General features: G+C 41.7%; 1 protein-coding gene across 1 annotated transcript in view; it reads right to left on the bottom strand.

Annotated features, from left to right (window-relative positions):
• Positions 1-1,282: 1,282 nt before the first annotated feature.
• The window catches only part of TAF4B (TAF4b RNA polymerase II, TATA box binding protein (TBP)-associated factor, 105kDa), a 56,109-nt gene continuing 34,776 nt past the window's right edge, over positions 1,283-22,615 (bottom strand). Inside the window, exons 10-11 of the mRNA XM_010140069.1 lie at positions 12,214-12,333; positions 1,283-1,450 (exon numbers count right to left, since the gene is read on the bottom strand). Of these exons, the coding sequence (XP_010138371.1) occupies positions 1,283-1,450; positions 12,214-12,333 (288 nt within the window). The remainder of the gene's footprint in view (positions 1,451-12,213; positions 12,334-22,615) is intronic.

Here is a 22,615-nt window from a genome sequence, read left to right as displayed (position 1 = left end):
TGAAGTAGCGTGCCAAGTAACCACGGGAAGCTTGTTCCCTAAGAGAAAAAAGTTCCAGCAGGAAGCCATTCCATACAGTCAGTGCCCTTCCCAGCGGTCCTGGAAAACAGCCATGCTACGGCACTGTGTCATGGGAGGCAAAATGTTTGGAGGCTGGGGAGAGGGGTGACCCAGAGGGTTGTCCTTCACACATGGCAGTCCTTACCAGCAAGCAGTAAATCTTTGAATCTGTTCTGGCAGGCTTGATAATCCGGAGTCAGCCTCCTCAGTCAATCGAAATCAGGCAACTGCCTAGATACTTTCTATCTGGGAAGTGTCCTTGTTCTATCGCATTAAGGTTTTAAATCAATATTCTAAATAAAGCAGTGAATCCTGTGCTTTACTCTTCTCCTTAAGAAAGTCTCCATCTGCAAATGTTCAATGCGACTCGAGTTCTCCCTTTCTTGCAGTCAGCACAGGTTGCTTTTGTTCAGATCCTTCTACATCTATGGTCAAGTTCAATGATGGTTTTTTATCTCCACAGAAAGATAAACTGTTTCTTCTGCTTACCCTTCCTTTTTAGGCTCTTTCTCTCCTTGTATTCAACTTCAGTAACCCTGAACATCAAAGTAAGCCCTGACAACACTGTCTGGTGTACTTCAATCATAAGAACAACCGATTTGTTCGCTCTTCCCTCAGTCACTTTCTCACAGGCAAGGTGGAGGGGGAGAACTCACCCCTCGTTCCTTTTGCTTCCTACTTAGCTCTCCACAAATGAGCATTCAGTAGTAACTCTAAAGCCAGAAAACTTCAGGAGGTGCCGAGTCAGACAGGCAATACATTAGCATGTTGACTGACTGCTGGTTTGTGATTAAATACAGTTGCCATGCTATGCAGTCAGTGCCTTGAAAGTGTTATTCATTTCCCTAAATAAGACTGGATTAGAAGAAGGCACTACATGTAGGACAGATGTTGCAGACTCTGGAGTGCTGAAGCAAGCGACATACATAAACTAGGGACACATATCAAGCCCTCAGAGCCTGCAAGACAGTTAAATGCAAGCAAGTAGTCAGGTGCTTGTGTGTGCAGCTCAGTGTTTTCACTGGTCTACAGACTGGTTTAAGCCAAGTATTATTAAAAACCCTTCAGGTGCTAAATTAGGTATTTAATAAAAATCTTTATCTGTAAACAAGAGTTATCCTTACAACGGATCATTTTCCAGAAATTGGAATTTCAAGACAGTGCAACAATGCTTCAGTGTTTTCTTTGGCAGTAGACAGCAAGGTGAAATGTAAAACCCAAATCACTTCAGAAGAGCACGGTACAAGGTTAGAGAATGCTTCATCTCCCTCTCCTGTTCCATGCAGAATATCAAGTCCCTGAGACAGACGCGGGTTATTCTTGGACAGAGCAGCTGTTTCGCAAGGCTAAAACCTGACGATCCAGGAGCAATTCCATTTCTATTCAGACCCTAAATGGGGGAGGGAGAGAGAAAAAAATATTAGAATTCCATGTACATACAAGTTTTTAACCACGCTGGACGGATTATACTGCCTACTTGCAATAAAACTATCCTGCTGATGTTCAGCTTTACATGTTGAAAGCCAGCAATCCAGAAGTCCTCACACATTAGATACTTTAAAAGACAAAGCAAGCACTTCCCACTTGATGGTTTGTTTCAGTTAAAGCCACCAGAAAATTCTATCTTTCTTTAGAACCATAGTATTACGGTTTTAAGACAATACAACTGCCGTTTCACTGAAGTTATGCCACACACACTTGCACAGAGAAGGGACAAACTAACTGCGAAGAAGGAACTACAACAGTTTCTATGCAGATCCCCAGGCTGTGCCCGCCTCTTACTCCCACTTGCAAACCTCCCAGCTCCTGATGGTCACATCTCTTCTTGAAGAAAACTGTCACTGCAAGCAGGTTCTAGACTTGAAACACGGCCGGGAGAAACTCTTACCCTGGCCATCACCTCTGAATTGTCCTTTAAGGGGGCATAAATACATGCAGCTGAAGTACTCGCGTGTTCAGAAGCTCTATCTGAGCCTATCCATCTCAGTCGGCTGCCTCACTTGGTTATGAAAGCACAACTGGTAGGAGGTGATGATGTTTAGTAGTTATACATTCAGGCTACTGGAATGAGCAACCCCCGCGCATTCCAAAATGCCCCAAGATTTATTATTAGGGGCGGGGAGGAGGAAGATTACCATGAGCTGCACAATAGACTGGCTACTTATCTTGGAGCCAATCTATGCTACACAGCCAGTCTCTTATCACTCCTGGAGGGTTCTTGGTAATGAATGCAATTTGTACAAATACGAGTGCTCAGTCTCTGTAACTTCAGCAAGGCAATGCCTGCCAGCATCAACACCACTTGGAGATGGTGTTGCTTGGATGCTGTGTTAACTATATCAATTCTTACCCTAACACTCTCTGCAAGACTTCAGCAAAATTATTTTGCCCACTTCACTTAGAGAAATCTGGTTAAAACCCCGATATATTAGAAACAAATACCAGTGCTTGTCTATCTACAGCAGTGAACACTACTGTTGTTAGGAGGCAAGCACTGAAATTTATTTAAAAAATAAAGAGATTCACCAGAGAAACACACTAACCACAGAAAACCCAGGGCACACTGCAGAAATGGAAGCTGTATTTCTTACCAGCAGCATGCAGGGTATTCAGCCCCATTTCATTTGCTGTACAGTCGATACTATTAAACACTATGAAATGCCATCATTTGAAACTTTCAGATTGTTAAATGGCTCGGAACAAATGCGTGCGTGGGGAAGACTGTTGGCCACATCACACAGAGAGGGCACTGCTGTCCTGGTAAGACACAAAGGGGTCACAGTTCAAGTTTGTCATATGACAACCCCGAAGGATCCAGGGAAAAGATAGCTCTGCAATGCAGCTGCCAGCACGGGTTGAAAACGAGGTCAATCCAACAGGATGCAGCAGAAGGCCTGAGGCAATGTTATAAATGAAACAATCCCCAAGGGCTTTCAGTAACCCAACAGCAATGCTCTTTATAATTCAAAGAACTTTACTGAGACAAAAGTATTTTCTCTCTGAACAGTCATTAGACTATACGTCTTACCTTTAAAAAGACACCAAACAAAGCCACCTCCACCCCGTTCACTCTCTTACAAAGAGGAGGCAGACAGCACAAATCCCCCAGCTTGCTCTGGAAGCTGCTGGAGCTCCAAGATGCTACAATAGGGCAGAAGTGCCAGGCTGCCTGTCTTTGAGGCACAGTTATGGATTTGTTTATTCGTAACTTCTCACCCATAATGCCCAGAGCAGAGACAGAAAGCAATCTTATGCTGTAATATCGCATCCAAAGCCAAAGCTTCTCCTGAACTCATGTTTGCTAAGACAGCCAGTTCCAAGTTTCACACAGCACCACAGCAGCTTATCAGAGCTACCGAGCACAGCATTTCAGGGACCAGGGGCTCTTGGACTAGTTAGTTACTGAACATATCTAAACCAACAGCTGCTACCACACTCAAGTTAAAAGAAAAGGTCCTTCTCTCAAAGTGCATGATGGTTTAAAATCAAAGAGGCCAACAGACAGCCTAGGTCATTCAGTCCAGACTGGCTCTGCGCTGGAGAATTCACTCTGAACCGAGTTTATACAGGGATGTCCTCTACAGCTACATCAAAATACTGGTCTTTCATGGTTTCATTTTGGACTTTGGACCAAGAAGTGGAATGTGATGTACTGCCTGTCTTTTTGTAATGAAATATTTAGAGAACCAAAAGTGAAAACACTTGAAGATGCCATCTCCACGATCACAGGTGCCTCTGTTAGTGACCAAGACCTTATTTAAGAAGTGCCGAAGTCTAAGCTCTCCACCTGACACAACGGACACTTTAGAGGATGCTCCTCCGCTGCTCAGTTCTCAGAGTTTCCTCTTGAGCAAGTTCCTGTTGGGCAGCAGGTCAATCTTGTCTGGCCCTAGGCAACAGTTAGCACTCCTTTCCTTTACATCTCATATACCCCTTCCTGCACAGAAGCTCCGTCTCGCTGCTTTTGAGACCTTAAATAGACCAGCCCACTCCTTGCTCTCGGACATCTCTATCATGTTCATCCCAGTTGGGCCGCAAGTTTGTGTCTTGCTGTTTTGAGGGATACTTCACTGCAAGACATACACTCTCACTACCAGCATAGACACTACCAGTGAACCTGGGCATGGACAACTATCAACAGCTGACAGACCCTGTTTGTAAGCTGGGTAAGGTACTGTGTAATGCAGCTCTGCACCACTGGAAACCACCCTTCCAGTACCAACACCACCAGCAGCTGGCTTAAAACCAGCCCCAGGAAGGGAGCTGCAGCAGCAGCCCTGCTTTTGGCCTATCCTCAGAGATGAGTCAAATCAGCAGCTTTGCCAAGGCAACATGCTGTTGCCCATTCTTGATCCTCGGAGCATTTATATACACCTGACAGAGATCAGTTGTTCTCACTGATCTTGGCAGCAGAAGAGATAGTGGATATCCTGCTGCAGTCCCATGCCTATTGTGCAGCTAGTTCTGTGGAGAGGTTGCTCCTCTAAACCTGTTTTAAGATCTCTAGAGCTCTCTCCAGTGGCTGGACTGAGAAATAAATACCAACTCTCTAAAAAAGCAAGAGTGAAGTTGACACAGAGCCACAGCTCATGATAAGGCTCTTATTTTACCCTAGCTACCGCCACCACCTTATACCTTGGAGACTAGGCATCTGAAGCATGTGATCTACAAGCCTGCATCACAGGTACTGACAAGGATATCAAAGCTGCTCTGACACAGAGCTCGGAGGGGTCAGCAGATACCTTCCTTCCCACCAAGTTCGAGCCAAGCTCAGTGAGCTGTTCCTGGAGGAGTACCTGCTCCCTTCTCCAATTCAATGACTTCACACCCATCACATTCAAAACTTTAAGCTCTTGAGGAGGGGGCACTTTAAGGGAGCAAAGTGTTCAGTCAAATGTTAAGTCAAGTCAAGCGTTCTCATTTCAGTGTTTGGTGTGGCATAAATATCCCAGTGCCAGAGACAAGATCCCAAGAGAGCCAGCTGTCTTGCAGCTCTGCTGCACACTATAAAAATACCACCAGCAGAAGGAAGCAAAGTCATAAGCATTTTCAATGACATCTCCAAACACCGAAAAACTACAGCTGTGTGCAGACACATTGTCAAAAGGTGGTAAGAGTACCTAGTGAACTGGAGCAAAAGCATCCAGGTTCAACCCCCAGCTCTGTCACCTGCAGTCACACCAAGGTCGGTGGTATCTAGTGTACCCTGTACGTTAGTTTCCTGGCTGTAAAACACAGAACACCCCCCTGTCTCACAGGAGGAAAAAAAAAAAAAAGTTAAAAATCCATTAGCACATTATGGAGCACTCAAACACTTTCCTGGGTCTCCCGCAGACACCCTCCTTGCTCACAGGAGGAAAAAAAAAAAAAAGTTAAAAATCCATTAGCACATTATGGAGCACTCAAACACTTTCCTGGGTCTCCCGCAGAAGCCAGGGGTAAGGAAGAGACCCTGTCAGAATTGTGACAGCTCTGCTCGTACAAACAAGTGCCTAATTTAGGCCAGAGAAAACGAGTGGAAGAAGCTGATATTACTTTGGTGACAAGCCAGCCTACTGATGCTGCCTATTCTAAACAAGCCTCAGACTGACAGAAATACTCCCACATTCACAATACTAAAATACAACATTACTCAATATTTACATGATACTTTTTTTTAAATTAAGTTGGTTGTGTTAGGTGGTTGGGGTTTGGGGGATTTTTTAACAGCCACTAGGGTAGATCAAGCCAATGTTTGAAAGCCCTAACTCTCTACTTCCAGGCTGCTTCTCATGCAGCTAAAAACAAATATGTATATTTATGATGTTATCTGCAGCCTACAAAGAAGCCTCATGAAGCTGTCAGATCTCTATAACAGAGAACGCTACCCAACTATGCATTTTTCCCAAGATTTCATTGCAACATTCCTACAAGTCATTTCTAATGTAGGCAAAAACATGTTTTACATATTGAAACAAATTACTGCGAATGTAATGTCAGTTTATTCACTATTATGCCCAAGATTCATGTACGCATGTCACTTCGTATGGCTACATCAGATGCTTCATCTGTACCTGGAGGTAATGAATACTACACGAATATGTCATGTTAGTTAATGGACAATTATTAAGCTGAAATTTTCTGGGTCTTTGCCACATCATTTTAAGCAATGTATTGTCAACTAAATTATAAATCTCTTGACCCTTCACATGTCATCAACATTTGCACGTTACCAATATGTTCAGCCTAAAGCTACAATGCAATTAGTCATTTAAATTGCAGATATCTTTCACACATAAGAAGAATTAAGTTTATCTCTAGCAGAGAGAAGGCACGATATGGGCCAATGAACCGAGTTTCTGAAGTGTGTGAATGGCAGTCAAGAATATTCTTGCCTATTTACATGGGACAAAATTCACATCAAGTGTATGGCCTAGACTGACAGCAGCCAGGAAATTCAGTGCTGAAATGGAAACTCTCTAGCTGACAGGGCTGTGTGTAGGTCTTGCAGCAGATAAGATGCTGAAGCCATAGTTTATAATTGCAGTAATGCTTTTAGCTCTTCTCTCCCCCAAAGGTACGACCACACTGTAGACTCTTCAATTGTTCGCTAGCCTGAATAAGAGCTGAAATCAAGAGTCTGCATATGTTAAGCATATGCAAAGTAGCAAAAAAAAAAAAATTCCCTCGTGTATCACTTTAGACCTATAGGTGGAGGGAAAGGGTGGTAGAGACAGAAAGAGACAGAGAGAAACCCCTCAAGTGTAGAAATACATTTTGTAGCCTGTCTCTGAACACCTTCTTACATGTAAGTAGTCTAGATCCAATTTAAAGTGATTGCTTTTAAATTCATTTTCTGCAGCTTTTAAGAAAATACTTTGGCACACTATCATGCACCAATGTGAGGCACCAGCCTCTCTGCACCCCATGGATATATAGGGAGCAGCAAACTTATCATCATTTGCTACAGAGCCGACTTCTGCATTTAATTCACATTTAGACACAGTCACATCCTTAACGCCGAATCTGAAGTTGATGAACTATGCCAGCATGTCCGCTCATCAGAAAAGCTTATGGTCAAAAAGACGTCAGTAACTTCTAAAGCTACCACTTATAAGAGGCCGCATACCCTTTAACTACCACACAACTTTCCTGCAAATGCCAAAAACCCCGAAAGTGATTTGACTGTCACACAGTGGAAAAACCAAAACATACTTCTTTCCCAATCACTTGGAAGAGCTGGGGTTTTCTTCCATTCTGCAGAAAAGGACTTGTTGCTTAAAGGCTTAAGTCTTCCTAGGTCAGCCTAAAGAGCATTTCCAAAGCTTAAACAAGCACCACATACAGAGTACATTTAATCAACATGCATACCGGCATCCTGAGCTGTAAAGCAAGAAGGGTAAGTTTAGTTTCTGCTAAGAACGATCAGATGTAGCAGAGACCTAGCCCTAGAAGAGACGACAAGCTTGTTTTCTCTACCCACACTCAATATGAGAAGTGGAACAATGACCAGTGTGGTAAATGAGCCATTTCTCCCCTTTCTTCTTGCCACACTTCTTTCCAGAAGGAGAACACAAGCTTATTTGTGGACTGCTGTATTAGATGATGTGCATCACCCTGGAAGTACCACATTATTTTATGCATGTTGGCTAGAGCTTGGTTTCTGACAGAAAGAAAGTACTTGAATGGCTCTGCACTGACCCCAGGACATCAGCTGCATTCTTTACTTCTGTAGCAGCTACTTGCAGCAGCCAAAGTTTCCGCAGCAGAACTAGACTACAAGAAGTGAGGCATGACCCACACATCCACCAACAAAGCTGCCAGACTTGGTGGGGTCAAAACAGCCACAAGCACTATCTAGAAGGAGGAAATTTCCTTTGCCATTTCATCAGTCAGAAAGAAAGAGAAAGAGACAAGATTTGCGCCTGAATCAGTCAACATGACCTGGAAGAAGGCAAGTGACGAACACACCTCCAACAGCACTTTGGGGCTCTACATCACTTCCAAGTCATTAATGTGTTACCATCGAGCAAGAAAATGGATGAGAAGCAAGCAATCTTTCCCAAAAAATTACTCAGAAGTGCAGACATGCAAGTAAGTTTTCCTGCATAAAGTAGAAGAATGGTCCAACCACAGTCTTCAGAAGATGACCACAAGAGTGGTCATTCAAAAAGGAACCTAGACTTTTCCCCCCCACTTCTGCATGATACTGCACAAATACACTACTCTCAGTTCACGGCCAAAGATGAGCTGGGACCTGGGACACCTTTGGATAGAAGGAAACCAAGTTTAAGGACTCAGAACTGCAGCCTGTTTCCTCACAGAAAAACAACTTTAAATACCTGCAAAAGTTTCCAGACTTGTAAGACTCCAGTTACAGTGAGAATGAGACAAAGCACTTTCCTAAATAGGAATTAATTCAAAATAATCCTTGCCTATTTCTCAGTATGGAAAACAATATGGAGCATGTTACTAACCAATAAGATTTGTGAAACAGAACACAGAATCGGGAAAGTAAGCCTGTAGCTTCAAGTGTAGTTTTTTCTGATTTGTTTTAGAACTATTCTCTCTTCTCAATACGATATTTTTTCCCAAATCTTCCCATCCTTTAATTCATTACTGCTTACCACATGCCACCCAAAAAAGGAAAAGAGGTGGGTAACAAATACAATCACCCCAAAAGCACATATGAATGAAATCCAAAGACATTCTCCCCAGAAGCATCCAGAGGGACCAGAACGGTAGGGATGAAGGTATCACCACCTCTGGAATACAAGTACCAGCAATTAATACGTTTTCACATAATAGAGGGATTTGCTTACCAGGGCTTTCTCAAATTGCTCTTTCTGAAGGACACCATTCAACTGTTACATTGTAGTGAAGAGAACACCCAAAACCACCCCAACAAGTGATTCCAACCAGAAGGAGAAAATAATTCCCATTATATTGATGCCTTTTCTTTTAAAATTAGGTCTAGAGCATTAGCCTTATTTTTTTCATTCCATGATCTTCACGGATTTGCCGCTACTGCTATTTCAAGTTCAGTGATACACAAGAAATAATCATGGCAAGATACAGTTTTCCCTTTTTACACTGCTTTGAGGTCTGAATTAGTTGACAGACACTCCTTTGGCAGGAACCTCTTTCTTTATTTGCTACCTGCCACCCTGTAAAGGGATGTGGCTGCTGGTAAGCAGGCTTCTAGCTGTAAAGCACATGCTCACGCCAGCACGCGTTCCAGTTCCCAGATAAAAATAATCCATAAGGTCCCCTTAAAAGACCAGGTAAAGAAAGTAGAATTTCAGAGAACACGAACAGGACAGGATGAACGAGCAGGAATCAGGCATTCGACTACTCCAGTAAAAAGACTTTCTGGAAGAAGTGCAAAACCAGGCAGCGGAGTATGGACGAAGCAGGTACCCAGACCTGATACTCACTTGTGGAGAAAGGAAACATGGTATGCTACAAAATGCTGTTCTTAGCCTTGACACTTACTGTTATTGCACCAGAAGGTAGCAGGTTCATACCAACCCAGCCTGCTGAGCTGCACTCTTTCATTACATTTTGGCAGTGAATAAAGAAAAGCAGATATGCAACTAATTTTCTTATAGAGTTTTGCTTTTTAAATACATCCTGTAACTGATTATTTCTTCCCTGTCTCCCCAAATACCTTAGGACTTCAGTTTACATCAGTAATGGCCTGAAACAATTCCTTTCCTTTAATTATTGCAGGAGGTAACGATAAAAAGAAGCTGAACAGAGTAAACTTTGCTCTAACATTGACATAAGAGATACAACATTGTATATAGAACATTATCCAAGGAAAGTTGAAGTCTTAGTTAAAAAAAAATGCAGTGAGCATCAGTGATTTCACTCAACACTGTCAAAGGATCATTCAAATTCAGGAATAAATTCTTCCATCATACCTGTCTACCAAGATACTAGGCTTCAAAAAAAAAAAAACGGTCACAGGAGTGTTATGCACAGATTTACTCCTTGCTGTTGCATAGTCAGAAAGTTATGACGTTTCAGATTACTTGAGAGTAAAACTATCTGTATTTGCAATTTGAAATTAGAAAGTACATCCCGCCTGTTTAAATTATTCTCAGACAGGTTGCCCCAAAAGATGCCCAAATGTGTATCAGCCTAAGGCCATATTGTACTTGCCTTCAGTTTCAAAGACCTCCTTTCATCTCTGAAGAATGGAATGTTGTTTACTGCTCAGGATGTTTTGCCATGTTATCATGAATGTATTACAAATGTTCTGCTTTTTGAACTAGAGAGTGTTTGTCAAAACAGTTCTTTATTCTATACGAGAAGTCTTAAGCCTTTTATAAATCCTGCTCAGATACATTGGGACACTTACACGTCTAAGTCTAAACATCCTTCTCAAGTTTGCTACCCTGCGGAGTTTCACAAGAAATTGAAAAGGTCTGCAGAGAACAGCTTTTTGGTAGCGTGAAGCCGAAGTACTAGGCACTGGAATGCAAGACTGCATGCGACAAACAAAAGTAGTTTCACTAGCAGAATTACTTTCCCCTACTGCCCTTACAACTCAATCCAGTAAGGCAACCGACATGAGAAGCATCTCTAAATACAGCAGGTAAGTTTGTGACAACAAAATGCTATCAAGGTCTATGGTCTCGTTTTGCACGTTCACGTCCATGTTCTTTTAAACTGGCAATGTAAATAATGGATCACCACCTTTCAATAGCAACGCTTACCTGTCTCACTTTGGCACAACCTCAAGAAGCCTTTAATAAAGCAGACACACTGCAGACTATGAGAAATAACTGAAAAGGCAGACTTGTTAAATATTCAGAAACAAATCTGGCAATAATTACAGAAAACCACTACGAAGAACAGGAATAGTTACTTGATAGAAGCTTGGGGAGAGAGGAGAAAAGGATGGGGAAAACTGTTCCTGTGCTAGACTAATTTTTTTTTTTAAGTTTTCCCAGTGGCATTATTAAAAAAAAAAAAAACCAAAAACTCCCAACCAACCTATATTTTTGGTTTCATGTGAAAGTGCATTTAAAAACTTCAAAGAAGTGAAGAATAGCTGCTCAAAAGCTGGAAACTCTGCTTTCTGCAGCTCATTTAGATACAGAGTCCTTCAGTTCACCTGCGGTAAACAAGGACTCCTCAAGGAGCAAATTCTGTCTCCACATGAGAAAAAAAATAATTAGAGAAACAAGTCTACCTCACTTCCTTAGAGAGGTCCCTTGTCACAGTTCAGGCTGAGGGAAATCCTACAGGACAGACGCCACCACTGTCTCAGTCTGAGCTTTAGACAAGGTCCTTCCAGACACCAGTATGCAAAAACGCCAGGTTATTTTAAATCCTAGCATCTATTTAAGCTTCCCAGGCTACCAGAGTGAAAAAGACTTAAGGTTTATCAGAAAGGACAACTTTGCCACCACTTCTTCCACACAAAAGTTACTTTACATGCTTCTGTTCACTATGCTTGGATTACAAGCCAATCAGCCATTCACTTGAGTAACGCTGAGGCTTCATGAGAAGGAGGGGGGAAACTGGCAAGAACACTTGAGTGACAGCCTGCAACACACTTCTTGCACCTCCAGCCAAGATGATCACTAACAGAAGTAGGATGTCAGTCTCCTTGGAAAGAACTTCTGCAGCTCTATAAGCTTCACAGGTCCCGAAAACAGTTAAAACTCCACTACAACATTAAGAGATTTGTTCAGACCAAGATTTGTTAAAAGCACCTTCAGGACACTCTTAAAATGCAGCATGAGCCAGAAAAGGTGATCTGGTTCATTGCAGGAAGCGAATGGTCTAGTTTTGTCAGAGCAAAAGCCATTTCAAAAGCCATCCAAAACAGCCATTTTGTGACTTAAACTGAGGGGCCATGACAACCAGCTGCTGTAGAAGACCACCACAGCTTCATTACTCTCCCCTGCAGACGGAAGGTTCTCTGAGCCATCATTTCATTCAGTCCTTTACACACAGTGCTCTTATCCACAGTTCTTCCTGCAACACACAAACATCCCCACCAAATTTACCAGAAACAATCCTTTCAAGAACATGGACTAGTTCTCTTACAGTACGTAACCAGCCATTTCATGTAAGAGAATTCTCACTTCTTCCTACAGGGAAGGATTAACAATAATTCAGTATGAAGATACAACAACACGCAAATCATCTCTGTACCTCCAGCCCCGATCCAACGTTTGATGCATCCAATGGTCTTTTCTTCCTTGGTCCAATGGCAGCCAAAGCTGTGAGGTTTGCCTCTCTTTGTTGCATTTGTGCTAACTCCATTTGTTGCATCTAATTGAAAAGAAAACACCTACATTAGTTATGATACAGTATCCAAATGTTCTTGGTTCTCTTCATGACCACTTCAGTCAGCTCTGCAGTCCCTACTGGAAAAATGTATTATTTCACAGCACCTTTTCCTGTCTTTCTGGACACTTTTGAAAGATTCCAATACTCTGTCATGCTTAGAGCCTTGAAATGTGAACAACCCTATAGAGAGCACAGTGTAAGTAACCCCAAGGCAGTCTCCGGAGGAATTGTATCAGCCCAGTCTTAACAGAAGCTCTGCTGCCTGTTCCTCAGCTCATAAGTTTTGCTGTTTCTGATTAACGGAAACTGTTGATCAGCACTGGTTTATGAGGCCAGTTTAGTACTAAAAGTCGAAGTCACAGAGTTCTGTGAACTGGGCATATTCTTAATTTTAAAAATCTCAATTCACGACTGCACAAGCAAGACACTCAATTTCTTCACATTGTATTACCTGAACCCAGCATAAATATTGCCATTCTGAAACACCTTATTGTCCAGCTGAGGAAGATGCTGTCAGTTCACTGCCACTCTTTTTTGAATCTAATCGAATCTTCAGGCATATCCAAAGCAAGTTAGAGATACATTGCATATATTTATTTTCACTCACTTCCAAAAACTGTTCAACACAAAGAAATCCTTAGAAATAACCTCTACCTTGGTTAGGTAAACTTAGGATGAGAGAGAACCCCCTAGTGAAGAGAATTTAAAAAAGAAAAAGCAGCTTCATCTCTACATTTCAAGGTACACGCTACTTCATTCTATCTGATAACTACGGATGCCAGCTGTTCTGGAGCTCAGCCTGGCCACATCTGCTAACAGACTTACTAGCTTGGATTGGCCACCTTGCTAATGCAACCACAGTGCTTTCAGACCTGCCAGCTGCCCAACCTGGGGGTTGGGCACGGGTGGGAAGGAGTGCGTGCATGCACTCCCTCTCTCTGTGCAAAGGAGGCATTTCTTCTATTTACTCACGTTGAGTTAGTCCTTAAAGACAAACCCTTAGGTTTGATGTTAACCCTTTAACGAATCAACATGCAACTAGGACAGATCCTTGGCCCGTGCTTTTCCTACTTCCAGGACTACAAAATCTGTTCGGATGGGAATGCTCTACATTTATGCATGTCCATGTCTTTAAAGAAAGTATAGCCATATCATGGTAGCAAAGCATCCAACTTCCTCCCTTCCCTCAATGGTGCAAATCATTAAAAAAATTTACTTGGAATTTCTCATTCAGTCAGTACAGATATTTTGCTTACTAAGCTTGCAATACACCACGTTTTCGTGTGCTTTTCACCTCTCAGAGATCCCACCTGGAGGAGAAATTCAGCTGGCTAAGGACAGAGCTTCTTCCACCCACACAGCATTACTCCCCCAGTTGCTACTACTTAAGTGAGAATCCACAATGAAAAAAATACCATGCGGTTGGGGGGCAAGGCTTTTGCTTACAGAATTGTAGTAGTACTTCTTCAATGCTAGCATTGAAGGATCATTCACTTACCACACACACTATTCTCGCTGTTGTGTGCAGTGTCAACACTTAAAACCTTATTCATCAGAATTCATTCAGTTCTGAACAGGATTTTGTTTGGTTTTTTCAAAGTACACAGTATTGCTTTCAACAGTATTTTAGACACTGTAATGTTTTATGTGCTTTGAACTTGAAAACTACTAGTGTTGTGCAATTGTCTGAAGTTACCTCCAGCTGGCCTACTTGCACAAATTGTTTAAGAAAAACTTGTCTTTAGACTAAGTCTTAAATATGTGTATTTATATCCAAAAACACACTGCAACCAATCAGGGGCGAGAGCAAAATAAGACTAAATCTGAAAAAAACAACTTGAAACTTCAAACTTAGTGAAACACTAAGGCTTAGAAGCTATTTTTATGTGACATCTTCATCTCTCCCTGGATTAACTGGGAGCAAGAAAACACTGAGGTTCCTTGGCAGAGGCACATGCTGACTTCCAGCCCAACTGCTCAGGCCTCCAACACCTGGAGCCTCCCGCACTTAGAGGCGGCTACGGCACATCCCTGTAGAACAACTTCCTGCCAGCAACGTAGTTCAGTCATCATGGTGGTCATGAGGAGGCGTGACAACAGGCCATGCATATGGCATCCCCCGGGGGCAGAGCAAATTCCAAAAGGCTCCAGTGGCAAAGGAAACCAGAAGGGGAAAGATGCTTTGATTTACTTTCAAGAATCATTACACTTAAAATGAAATGGACTTTTAAAACCATTAAACTTGAACCAACAACAATAAAAATAAAAAATCCCACAAACCAACCCAAAAGCCTTTATTAGCCTAACCTTGTGCAATACACTTGTGCAATGACTCCCTAGGAGTCATTAGAAAACACATCCCCCCTTCTCCCTCAACCCTACAAAACACATACAAACTAGCTGCACTGCGGTCAGACATGTTAAAAATGGGTGGCTGCTCAATATTTGGTCACTTGGCTTGAAGAAGCATTGAAATAAGAGCCCATCTCCACTTTACAGCTGATGTTGATGGGCAGCCGCAGTAAAGACCAATGACAAGAGGTAGAGCTAGGAATTAAATACCAAGAGGGCTTTGGGTTGTCATCAGCATGGGGTGGAGGGGACTGGGTGGGTTGAGTGCCTTTTGGTGGAGTACCAGGATGCTGCTGTGGCCAAGGACTGGGTAGCACCTGGGCACCATCCTCATGTACCCCACACAATTCAAGCTGACAAAGCTGTTGACAGAGCCATCCTGCAGGAGCCAGCACTGCCCCGTAACAGAAAACCCGCCAGTACAAAGGACAGGATGACACATGGTGGATGGTATGAGAAGGACGTACCTTCTAAAAACAGCATGGATGCATCTTTGACTATGCAGTTCTCAGGACAATGCTGGGAACATATGTCATTCACTATCATCTACTCTCTCCAATACATTTTCCACCTCATAACCAGCCCAAGAATTTTTCAAATCAGGCAGAATCTCACCAGTGTTTTGGAGCGCAAGAAAAAAAAAGAAATCATAGTCTTGTTGCATTCTAGACATCTTGGGGATTTTTCTGAGAACATAATTAAGATAAATGAATTTAAACACTCAATCTCCATAATGGACTCAACAGATCCCCATTAAGCGATACGGGCAGGCATCCAAATTACCCTGCTGAAGCCAGCAAAATCATCTTTTCATCAAGTTTTGTTCCATTAAAATGCGTGAGAATAAATGTCTAAACATTGTGTGAGCAGTTAAAAGCACAGGATAAGGGGAAGACATGCAGATAACATCAAGGGATACCCGAGGATACTGGCTGGATACTACTGCCAGATTTTCCTAAACAACATCAGGAAAGAGCAAGAGGCAACCATGTTCAGTCAAAACTCTAGCAGTTTTGTAGCACACAAGTCAGGGCAGAAAGTAAAAGACAATAAAAGTAGTATATACATTTTATTAAAATATAATGTAGAGAAGCTGCATCTAATATTGTTTCCCTTTTAGAGGCCAGTTTTATTAATATTGGTGTGTCTGACTAAAATCAGATACAAACAGAAACTGTCATTCCCAGGTTTGCAATGTGAAAACAGACGATTTTTTTCCGTTGAAGACCGAAGTGTGTAATGACAATTGAAGAGGCGCGGGGGTACCTGTGCCATATGTTGGACCCACACACTAGCAGGATTCACCTCAACCTGATCTACTTCATCTGTGGAAAGATGCTGCTCTTCCACCGTGACAGAGGAGTCCAACATGCGTTCTGTTCAAAATTCATTCCTCAAGAAGGACATTGAGAGGGGACAGGCATTGAGAGGCAATGAATGTTCATGCTCCTTCTCCCCTCTTTCTGATTTTTACATATGCTAAGAATTGCAGTACAAAGAGTTCTAAAAACCTGTGTATAAAGATCAAATTGCTATGAAAACGACGCAGAACTTCTAAAATAGTCTTTATTGCTGCTGGCCTTTTTAATAATAAAAATAAGGTTTAAAGTCTGGTCTTGCAGCAAGCAGGAATCTCTAGGGTGACACAATAACCATTTTAGTTAATCTGACCTGCAGCACAAATCAAGAAGTAAGGTATGTTTTAAAGTCCTCCCTTATAGTGAAATGGCATTTGCAGCATGGCTGTAATCACACAAAATGAAAGGTTTTAAAATTGACCTCTCTGTTCTTCACTCAATCCTCTACTGAGAAAAACGTTTCTTTCCGTGCTCACAGAAATTCTATCTCACTTATGTCTCATACTCCACATTTCAGAAAATATGCAAAATCTATTTTTACTACTACACCAATGACATTTTTGTAGCATTGTAATATTAAAAATTATCTTTCAAGTTTCATAAGATAAGAAGTACTTCAGCTACAAGATGCTGAGACTTTTTTTAGAGCAATACAACAAGTTGGTTTAAAACCTTTTCAGTTATGAAGTACATGATATGTGGTTGTTTGCACTATCAGAGCTCCAATGATTCAAGTTATGCAAATCTCATAAGATTTGCCCTAAACACCGCAAGGGAGAATCCCTCAAACACAACTGAAGAACGGCAGAGGTATACTGCACTACAAATAAATTCAACGAGTTCGCAGCAGCTAATCCATGACACGTGCAGCAGCAGGTGGCTGTGTTATCAAAGTGGGGAAGAGCTGTCTAGCTAAATACATGTTCACCTTGAAATAGGAGTCATGAAAACCCTCATGTCTGGTGTCAAAGTAGAACGGGGTATTTGGCAGAAGGTCTCATAGACGACAAAGCACATGAAACCTTTAGTCTCTGGATCTTCAAGAATAGTTTTACCAGGGAAGATTTCTCTAACAGTAGAGACAAGAAATTAAGCATCTGTATTAGTCAGGGCTCACCAAGCAGTAACAGGTCTGAGGTTAAAGGAAAGCCAAACAGATGGCACTTGTCCAGCACGATGCTGGCAGTCAACATGTGTCTCAAGAAACTCATACATACCACTGTCCACTTCTGCGGGAGCATCAATATAGAGTACCAGGAAATAAATGAAAAGAGATTTCTTTTCTTTAGATTTTCTTAGATTGAAGAGCTAGGAACTTCTATTTAAACAAACAAAAAAAAGTCTTGGCAATACAATAACAAATAAATACAGTCATACGGATGTAAATGAGCTCCAGAGAAGTGCCGGCAAGACAGATGGAGAAGCTAAACATCACAATTCTGGACTTAGCTATAATCAACGTAAGGGAAAGACTAAAAAGCATCTGTGCAAGATAGTGGGTTTAATATCAAGAAAAAAAAATGGGGATGTCTCTGCATATGTCATTGTAGGCTGACAGAGTCTGGTACAGATTAAATAAATATTTAAAGTAACAGAAGAACTGGCAGGAAAGGAAACCAGGGAAGGCTGAAGACAAGTTAATGTATGCCTAAGGGTTATGTGCGCTATCCAGCAATAAGTACATCAGGAGTAATAAAAGCAATAAAGTAGATGAACAAGAATTTGTATAAGACTTGCGGGGGGGAAAAAAAGCAAGGAATATAAGCATATGTAAGAGGCAGAAGCCCCCAATTCTTTCAGCCTCCACAATAAAGAAATTAAATAATTAATTAACGAATATCAAAATGCAAAGTCAAAGCAACTGTGACCAAACATAAAAATTTACTTTTTTCTAGCTTGTATAAGCGAAAAAGAAACCTGACCTCCTAAATGGTCCCTCACTGCCCTTCATTGTACATATTTAAACATTGAGGTGTCTTTTAAGTGGAGCCTCTTATCCCACTGAACTGACTTTTCTCTCTCCTTTCTATCCATTCTTTTTTCTGACCATCTTTTTCAAAGTTTCACTGGGTTTCATTGTGTTCTCCACTTAGTGCTTTGAAAGTTTTCTACTGCTCCCAGTCACTTCTCCCTTCATTGTCTTTGGAAAAATAGAACTCCATTTTTTTTTCCACATTCCTTTAAGCATTTTAAGGAATGAAAAGGGACGAAAATGAAAAATAAACCTTAAAAATCTGTTTTCAATCCCAAGCCTCTCGCACTGATTGTCATAAAGCTCAATGAGCATTACTGCCTCCAGAACTCCATTTTTTTTTCCACATTCCTTTAAGCATTTTAAGGAATGAAAAGGGACGAAAATGAAAAATAAACCTTAAAAATCTGTTTTCAATCCCAAGCCTCTCGCACTGATTGTCATAAAGCTCAATGAGCATTACTGCCTCCAGCCTCTACCTTTCCTATACAAAATTTTCTGCCCTACAGGTTGAATGCAGCTGAATAGCAGACGTCTCATATGGGGGACATTCTCTGAGGAAAACCGACATCTGAAGGCTGCGTATTTAAACATTTACCATCCTCTGCTCTTGCCTATAATGCAATTTCTCTTCTTGCAATTGCTTCCTTTCAAACTGTTTTAATTAGCCATACAATTAGTTTCCACTGACTTTTCCCTCTGTTGTCATTTAGATTTAACAGCAGAAAGGCAGAATTGCATGCCCTGGTTTGATACGCTGTCCTGACTTAGAATAGGGCTGTATGTAATAACAAATATTTCTTCCAGGTTAATATTCCACATACACGCTTCAGTGACAGGACAGGAATAACTGTGGCTATGTCCCCCAAGACCAGGTGCCTTGTCTGTCTAGAACTAGAGGGTGCAATAAGATGTTTTGGAGAACATCAGAAATTTTTCTAGGATAGCCATGAAATAATTTACCTATCAGAAAAAAAAAAAAACCAACAACACAAAAACAACCAAAAACCTTCAGGTGATATTTCAGGTATATTTTCTCTAATATATAAAGGTATTTTCTCTAATATATAAACAATTAACTCCCCACAAGATTTCAAGAATTAACAAAATCCAGGGTGCAGTGACTTCCTGATTCCTTATTTTGCCAGTTCTTGTTAAGAATTTCCCAGGTGTGGAGTGTGTGTTGCCTTTTATAATGTTTTGTTTAACAATTGTTGATGTATTTTGCTGTTTTTCGGATCCCCAGGAGCATGCTTTCCCCTGTGCAGTCCCATCAGCTTGCCTTACTGAGAGGCCCAGGGAAGCTGCTAGGTGTCTTGCATCCAGCACTGACCTCCCCATGTGTGTTTTCAGACACTGCCTAGGCTGCTTTTGTTGCAAAGCCATTAAAAAGGCTACAGAACACCACACCAAAGCAAGATATTCTGTAGTTTGTGTTTTGGATGCTATAACTTAGGAGAAGACTGTTCAACGACAACCCACAGACCAGCATTAGTATCACAATGGGTCAGCACAGACCTTGCAAGATATTACTTTAAAATAAATCACATTTCTCCCAGCTGCATGGTCTTTTGAAAGATTTTCAGTTGCTGTAACACTGTGTATTCACTAACTTGCTCTTGAAGTCTAAAGAATGTTGAAGAGTTATCTTCCACCTGCAGGTTTCTGAATCTCCTCATGCAGTCCACCCAACATTTGTTCTTGGCACGGAACTCTCTGCCTCTCCATTATCATGTTTTTGTCATACTTAGTCCTCAAATTTCCTCTATTAGCAAATTTCTTCTTCAAGGCCACGTCCATTATAATGGATTGGGGTGGGGGGGAAGGTGCTTTTGGCTTTCACTAGATAAAGAGAGTTGCTATCACCTTCCAGCTAGCTGGTTTTAGGTACCTGATGCAAAATCTCATCTGCTTTTTTCTTGCACTCCTTCAAAACACCAGTATGAATGCTACAAACAGGGATTTGGTTTACTTGTTCGCTTGCTCCATCATCTAACACTTTGCAGCCTTTCCACTCCTGACTTTCTGCCAGATAACACATCAAATCTCTGATAGCCCTTTGTTATTTGTAGGGCTACTCTGCAGGGTAACAAATTTTATGTCTGTTCAATAATCTCATGCTTTTTTTTTTCATAACATGAGAAGCAGGAAAGAAACACTACAGAACAAAGAAGATAATATAAATCAGATAATTAAGCAGAAGCTCTCAGAGTGTCACTAAAGGCTCATAAAAAAACAATTGATCATGATGAGACCCTATTTGACTGCAGCATCGTTTGCTTTTTTGAGAGGTTATGGTTACCTAGGGAATTTCCTTTTCGCCTGTCACAAAAGTGGTCTAAAAGAATTTGATCCATTAGGCCCAGAAGACTAAAATGCAGAAGCAGCAAAAGAGGTATGCAGGCATAGTGGAAACAACCACTTGAATATGTGGTTTGGAGACAGGAGGGATAGCAGCAAAGAATCAGGTTTCAGTTACTCCTTTTCTGTGAATGTGAGAGGAAATAATGGAAAGAGTTAGGATGGACATACGAAATTGAAAAAAAAACAAGATTATTTTTGAAAAAAGATACTACAGAACAACTAAATTTCAGTCCTTACTCTGTAACACCCAGCAACTCAGTGGAATCATGCAGACATTTTGTTTGATGTTTTTTGATAGGGTCTGTTTTGTCTCTAGTTACTAAAAATCCTAGGGTTTGCTATTTAATGACTACGCAGTTCATACTAAGGTATCAAATTTTCTCAGCATCTCCTCTACTGCCGTCTCATGACATCTGTGTCAAAATTGTAACAGTAAAATGCAGAAGTGTGTCAAGTAGGCAGGAACAAGGGACTGGGAAAACCCACACAGTCATAAGCGATCAGAGCTGCTGGAAGGAACGGGGCAGCCAAGTCTGCTGTCCATCAGGTGCTGGTTCAACACGCTCCCTCCCCTAGTTCAAGACATGGCTGCTCACCTTTATCACTGATAGATGCTGCAAGGTACCACACAGTAAGAGCAGAGATGAAGGTAGCTACTACGGAACAAGAAGAGATGCTGTCAATACAACATCTGTTCACCTGCTCAACCCCAAGCACCGATCTTGCGCTCACACAATCTGAAAGGTTTGCCCAGCCTCAGCCTTAAGCTTCCTGAAGCCATACTACAAGCACATTCACTTTTGAACGTCAGAGACAGAAGTACAAAACATCAGGGTTTATATTTAAATTTACAGTACACGCTGTTTACTGCTGACATTTTTACAGGTCTTCTGGGATGCACTGTTCGTATGGCATGCTTGCACATTTGACAGCATCCTACACCTGACAAGGGCAACGAGGCTGGTGAGGGGTCTAGAGAACAAGTCTTATGAGGGGCAGCTGAGAGAACTGGGGTTGTTTAGCCTGGAGAAAAGGAGGCTGAGGGATGACCTTATCGCTCTCTACAACTACCTGAAAGGACGTTGTAGAGAAGTGGAGGTTGGTCTCTTCTCTCAAGTAACAAGTGACAGGACAAGAGGAAATGGCCTCTAGTTGCACCAGGGGAGGTTAGACTGGACATTAGGAAAAATTTCTTTACCAAAAGGGCTGTCAATTATTGGAACAGGCTGCTCAGGGAAGTGGTGGAGTTCACCATCCCTGGAGGTATTTAAAAGACATGTAGGGACATGGTTTACTGGTGGACTTGTCAGTGCTGGGTTAATGGTTGGACTTGATGATTTTAAAGGTCTTTTCCAATCAAAATGATTCTATGATTCTACTCTCCAACCAAAATGATTCTATGTTGCTACTCCATTTAACTAAGCTCACTTCAGAAAAGCCGAAAGAGTAGTCTTCTGAAGTCAGAAGCTCATTTCAGAAGCCAAAGATAAATACAGTGACAAGAATTGCATCAACTGAACATTTTCTTCGTACCTGGAAGTATAGTTGAAAGTGGAACAGGAAATAGCAGAAAGCACTTAAATAAAGTTACGGATTAAAAGTGCAAACGTGAGGGACAATGTAAGGACTGTATCCTCTCAGCTTTAAGTGGCAGATGGGGCTGAATGAAAAGCAGGGGTAATTTACCCAGACTTTGGGAATGCCATTGCACAAAGAGCTGGCCCATGAGGTAAGCAAGGACAAAATTGTTGAGTGCACAAAGGAGCAGCCTGGGGCAAGCCTTGCTTGCAGCTGTCTCAGAAGGAATGCACACTTTCCATAGGTATTAAAATTTGCTGAAACAGGTGACAAGGGGAAGTAAATAAAGACTTCATTCACAGCAAGGTACCTAGACTAAGAATAAAGGAAATGACTTAGCATAGGGGAAGTTTGAGGCAATAGGTCATGCAAAAAGGAACGAAAAGGTCACAACAGTTATGTGTAGCCCTTTGGATAAAAGAATCCTCTGCCGAGTCTCTGGATGTACTTCCAGCAATGTTAAGATGTTGCCTCCAGCTGCTGGATGTCAGCACGCCCTGGATTTATGAGTATTCATTGTTAGGATGTACACTCTGCATTTGGGGAAACGCTGCTTTAGAACATGCTCCGCTGTCATTACTCCACACCCTCTCCCTTCTCCCGGGGGTCACCATCAACACATAAAAGACAGCTTTGAGGA

Source organism: Buceros rhinoceros, unplaced genomic scaffold (assembly GCF_000710305.1).
Source record: "Buceros rhinoceros silvestris isolate BGI_N320 unplaced genomic scaffold, ASM71030v1 scaffold1437, whole genome shotgun sequence".
Lineage (NCBI taxonomy): Eukaryota > Metazoa > Chordata > Aves > Bucerotiformes > Bucerotidae > Buceros > Buceros rhinoceros.
Note: the sequence above shows the minus strand (reverse complement) of the source record. Positions and strands in the feature narration are given on the sequence as shown.